Genomic DNA, 6,181 nt, shown 5'->3' on the forward strand with positions numbered 1-6,181 from the left:
AAGCCGAAAACCGAGTTGGCCAGACTCTCTTAATATACGGCACTGTTGTTGTTGATTCGTATTTTAGATGGGTATTAAAAAAAAAGCCAAACTCGGTTGCCAGTGCATCTTGGCAGCCTTATGCAATTATTTATGTTATTATAGCGTATAATTATTCGGCCAATTCTATAACAATGTTGTTAATTTCAGGAGACACAAAACACAGATATTAAAGTCGTATACGACTTTTCAAGGGTTATGTCCAGTAATGCATTTGTAACACCAGCTTATACTTTCAAACGATGGAAAAGTCTTAAATATCGTTGTTTAAGGGAAAAAATCACAAAACACCCGGATGTAGTTTACACCAGGAAAGAGATCATGCAGTGGTGGACGATGGGAAGAAAGCGTGAGTTGATCGAGACAGGTGCAGTGGTTGTCATACTGTAACTCATCACTGTTCACAGTTTACAGTCAACCTTGCCTTTAAAGCCGATTCAAAGTTATCAGAGTGACTTTCGACTATAAAAACACAAAAGCATTTATATCATTGTCATATCAATCTCCTGGGTATATACGGCAATGATTTTGTTTTAAACACACTCTCAGAGTGCCACACAATACCACATTTTAATGCAGACGTAAAAGGTTTTTTTTCTCGACTAGGTCATTTTGTAAAGTAGGAATATATTATCACTGCTGAAAAAAAAAAAGATAAACATGATATTTCTATTGCGATTAATATGCTATATGCAACTTAAATCTTGATTTTTGTCTTCGTCGACTGTAGATTTATCTCTGGGAAGCTACGCGAGTCTGTCATCGCAACTCGTTCAACGTTTCACCGACGATCCCTCCACGAAGACAAGGCTTGTGTATGGTAAGTATTACATGGAGGAAAATCGCAGATAATTTCCAAGAACTTTGACTTGTCTCAAGTTTGCTGGGGTCGAGTGCAAGTTACACGATTTATTTTAAAAAGACCACTCTGGAAATTAAGACAACCAGCTCTGAAATCGTCTAAAAATGTGCTCTTTATTCTTAACAAATACCAAGAATAAAGTGTACGGTTCATCTTAAAACCGGCTGTCTATAAACGAAAACATCGGTGTTATAATATTTTTTAACAATGGCATTATCTAACATGTCACTGTCTGGTTTGAAAGCAAGGGGTAGCACATGGTACCCAAGCAACGACCCGCATCACTGTCAAATATACAATCTCATGACACACACAATGCCAGATTAGATGCAGTGTCATAATCACAATGGTGTGTGTGTGTGTGGGGGGGGGGGGGGGGGAGTCAAACTTCACTTTCACTTGAAAAGCTCAGAGAATAAAGATATACTGATGCTGTAAATGCCTTTCTCCTCTTGTGAGATGATATTCATGATATGACTGCCTCAACCCTTAACATTACAAGGGAGACGACATCATTGTAAAATTCGAATTTCCTTTCTATATCACTCTTACACACATCAGACAATCTAATTTTCCCAGAGATGATTATTCATTCATTAGATTGTGCCCTTTTTTGAGGGGAGGGAGAGGGGAGTTGCGATAGCGTTTTTTGATTATGATTGATACATCGACATAATCTTGTAAACGCAAAGGTAGCAGTGCAGTATAGTTCACACGACAGGAGAATACGCCAGCGAGTATTGTGTGATGTAATTTTGACAAGAGTTCGCATGTAAAATATGAGACTACACTATCATTTAAGATTTTACTGTGCATTTTTATAATCATATAAGACACATTTGTCTTCAATCAGTCTTATTCTGAAGACTTCACTCTCTTTATTTCTTTGCCTTCACTAAGGAGACGGATCACCAAGCACTTTTTGGGACAATCCAAACTGGAAGACTTGGTTTAGAAATCGCTATCAAGGACCGCAATACGTCACTGCTGACGTCATGAGAGCTATACAGCCTGATGCAAAGCTGTTAGTAATTCTTCGTGAACCTGTGTCAAGGTAAAGGGACTAATTACTCCTCCCTCTCCTCCTCAAAACGTCGCTTCTCTTTTTTTTTTTTTTTTTTTGGGGGGGGGCGTCATTCAAAGGAAATATTACCGACATAAAGCTGTGTTTGTTACTCTGTCTGTTTCTTGTTGTTTGTCTGTTTGTATTTATGTTTGATTATTCTTGTCGGATCGCTATGATTATTCTTCAAGCTTTCTTATCGTTTTATCATTGTTTTCTTTCATCTATTAAACCGTATTCTAAAAGTGATCATTGTTTACTTTATGAGTGTCATTATGATGGCAATTTATAGGTTAGGTCGTAGTTAGGGAAGTATTAATCAATGATGCTTTCTCTTGTACAGAATTAGAGAAACAATAATTCACAAAAATAATCATTTTTCAAACCTCAGACAACAAATCGAATTGTTCCCCAACTAACCAAAGTTAATAAAATCTGAAAATCATACAGTTTTTAAATGTAGGATGTTTCTGTAATTCGTCGTGTTGAATTCACCACAAAACTCCAGCGAATTTTGATACATTCAATTTATCGTATTGTACATCTATACAAATAGATCCTAGATGTTGCCCGACAAGTACAAACTATTCTCGTTTCCCCAAATCTTGGAATGTGAAGAGCGTGTTTCCTCTGTTAGCAGTCAACGCATTGTTTGACATTAAACTATTAAAATATTATATCGTTTTTCATTCGAAATGATCAACAGGTAACTGCAGTTATATTCTATTATATTCTTAACACTATGATTGTTAATCTTTTTCATTGTGAGATATGCGTCTGATACAGTGCACTCCCGTTACAAAGGCGTAGAAATTCTGGTTTCAAAGTTATCATTTATGCTTTACTTTTGGGCCATCACACAAAACGAAAGAAAAAAGACGGACCCGAGGACTTCAATATAACCAGAGTGCACACAGAATGACACTGTGGAATATCTCGGAAGTATTCCTATCCTACGATTGTCTAGGAATTTTACAATCAATTTCTTCATTTCTTCAGACTTTACTCCGGCTATCTCTACTTTGAAGATTCCTCCAGAAAGAGTCCAGAGCATTTTCATCAAGAGGTTACCATGGCAATAAGTAAGTTCAACTCATGCAGAGAGAAACTGAGTTACCGCGCATGCGCCTACAGCCCGGACCAGATTCATCATGGCTACTTTGCAGTAAGTCACGTGACAGTATAGGATACAATTACATTGAAATGTTTATATTTTGTGTATACTCCAGTAAAGGTTGGAAATGTTTTACAAAACCGCAATGGGTCGAGGACGATTGGAAATGCAGTGGTGAATGGGGGGGGGGGGGGGGGGAGCACCGGGCGCTCCTTTTATTTATCTATTTATTTATGTATTTATTTATTTGTTTATTTATTCATTTATCTATCTATCTATCCATCTATCTATCTATCTATCTATCTATCTATTTATTCAATTGACATTTACTTTTCATAAAAGAATGCCTGGATCCGCTCCTGGAAATGTTTAGTTTATACCTTGTAATCCACAAAAACAATAATTTTTCTTATGGAGAACACAGAGCTGAGTAAGTGTGGTAAAAGAAGAAGAAGAAGAAGAAGAAGAAGAAGAAGAAGAAAACCAAAAGATCGAGGAGAGATCTGAGACGGGATGCTATGGAGACAGAAGACGATGAGCGAACAGTTCTCATGGTGACCCACTTATAACAACGTTGCTTTTTGGTACCAGGTGAACAGTTTGAATGCAAAGAGTAAAGCGTCATTTTCCTTTTCTTTTCTTTTTTAATCAATTTAGTAAGCCATGAAGTTTAACAGGGAAGAGTTTAATCTTCTCAAGGATAGTGCACACGCTTTATAACAGAAAATATTTTGAAGAAAGATTTATATCAATAAAATCATCACATTCATTCTGATAACTTCCTTTGTTTTTTACCAGGTTCATTCTCAAATATCTCAAGTTGATAGATGAATATGTCGGTGTCTGTTGCGAAATTCTTCAAGTGATAATGACTGTGACAGAGAACTAGATGATAAGCTAGTTGTGTTATCTATCTTTGCAGCGAATCCTGATCGGCCTCTACGCCGTCTTCACCCGGGACTGGTTGCGAGCCTTCCCGAGAGAGCAGCTGAGGATTGTTAGGATGGAGGATTGGCAAGTCAACTGTACAGGGATACTGACCGACATCTTCTCCTTTCTTACACTAGGTAAATTTGGATTTACATGTCGTTGTGAAGTTTTAGTCTTGCTAATGTTATAGCACTTATTTTCTGTGTCTTTCTCGCCGTTATTGATCCATTTTCTCAATGATCAAAATAACGTTTTCTACAAATTTGATTGATATCACAAGACATATATTAAATGTGAGCAAAGAGTAGATTCAGCACTTCAGAAAAGCCGTACTTATACTCGCTTGAAGAGGAACGCGTCAAACTTTCCATTATATTAAAAAGAAATAATAATAAAAATGATTATTAAACGGGATTTTTTGTCCTGCGATCTCCTTTTACATACATACTGCAAGATGGTGTAACATAAAGCATGGCTTATTGTTGACACGATAGTTCTCAACTTTCTAAAGAAAATAAATATCTCCTCTCTGCATTTGCTCCTTCTTTACAAGACACAAAATTACTCGTTCTTCCAGGATTCGATTTTCCTTTTGAGTGATGCTCGTTATTTCTTAGGTTCGTTATTCCAAAACACATGAATTATGTGTATCTATTTAGATGTTCGTTTGTCCAAAAAATGAAGTAAGATTCTTACGTTCGTGGCGTCATTCTGAATATTTGTTATTCAAAAGAATGAAAAAAAAGATAGATATTTAATAGGAAGGTTCGTTTATCCGAAAATGAATAAAGTTCATTGATTGCTGTTTGCCCCCCCCCCCCCCCCCTCTATGTCATACGGCTCGATAGTCCGAAATGAAATGATATGTGGACAAATATCCAAGCCTATCCCCATGTACTTTATTTTCGGACTGCCGAACTTTCGGCATAAAGAATCTTTGGAATAGAAAAGACTTAAGCGACTTTTTTTCAGTGTTTTTCAATGTTTTGTTATGTTTTTCCCTTGCAGGGAATCTTAGCCCGGAGCAAACAGCTCAGATCTGTGAAGCCACGCCCCAAAACTCCAACAAGGCAAAGCTGCGGGAGGTAGGGGGCATGTTACCACAGACGGTATCCCTCCTGGAAGACTTTTACCAGCGATCTAACGAAGAGCTCAGCCAGCTACTGGGCAGTGACAAATTTTTGTGGAAAGACACATACTTAGCTCAAGAAATATCACAAAATAAAAGAGATGGATAGATAGGTGAATAGATAGATAGATAGATGGATTGATAGATAGATAGACAGACAGATAGATAGACAGACAGATAGATAGGCAGACAGATAGATAAATAGATATATTGATAGATAGAAAAATAGATAGATAGATAGATAGATAGATAGGCAGATAGATAGATAGATAGAAAGATAGATAGATTGATAGACAGATTGATAGATAGACAAGGATATTGATAGATAGACAGACAGATTGATAAATGCGTGTAGACAGGTAGATTGATAGATAGATAGAAAGATATATGAATTGATAGACAGATAGATTAATAGATAGACAGAAAGATAGATAGAAAGGTATATAAATTGATAGATAGATTGATAGATAGACAGGCAGACTAATAGATAGATTAATAGATGCATGTAGACAGGTATAATAGATTGATAGATAGACAAAGAAATAGATAATGATATAGACGGTTAGGTATAGACAGAGATCACATGCACGAGAAGGCAGACTGAAAGGGGAAAAACACAATAATTATCTGACAGTCTACGTGTTGGTATCTGCCTTTAAAAAGATGGAGAAGAGTGACAGAAAAAAAGAGGAATTGATGTAAATGTTACAATAATGATCACGCTGAATTTCAAAGTCATGCAATGTTAATGTGAAGAAATAAGCACAGAAAAGTATCACCGTTGTTTACAACATGATTATACCTTGTGTAATATTAGCAATGTACCTGCAGGCGAAAGAGATATATGTTTTGCCAAAATAAATTAGCGCGATAAATAAAAGCACACGCATCAGAAGTTATGAACATTTCAAGTGGGTATGAGACTTGAGCGTCTATGATTGAAATAACATTCCCATGAAATTAATCTATAAAGAGTTTGAATATGAGCTACTAAAGCTACCAAACAACGTTCACTGGAAACCCATGGCGCCTAATTAAGGAATA

At 36.5% G+C, this 6,181-nt stretch overlaps 1 protein-coding gene across 1 annotated transcript; it reads left to right on the plus strand.

The window, feature by feature from the left end:
• Positions 1–769: 769 nt before the first annotated feature.
• On the plus strand, positions 770–5,246 carry LOC139712445 (carbohydrate sulfotransferase 15-like; the record flags this gene model as incomplete). The annotated part of the gene is made up of 5 exons (XM_071624263.1): positions 770–859; positions 1,802–1,955; positions 2,964–3,129; positions 4,001–4,145; positions 5,017–5,246. Coding segments are annotated over 5 exons (785 nt in total), but the record flags the coding sequence as incomplete, so codon positions are not given.
• Positions 5,247–6,181: the final 935 nt, after the last annotated feature.

Source organism: Diadema antillarum, unplaced genomic scaffold, assembly GCF_040938485.1.
Source record: "Diadema antillarum isolate AM-2024a unplaced genomic scaffold, OU_Dant_1.0 seq00001807_RagTag, whole genome shotgun sequence".
In the NCBI taxonomy this organism is placed as follows: domain Eukaryota; kingdom Metazoa; phylum Echinodermata; class Echinoidea; order Diadematoida; family Diadematidae; genus Diadema; species Diadema antillarum.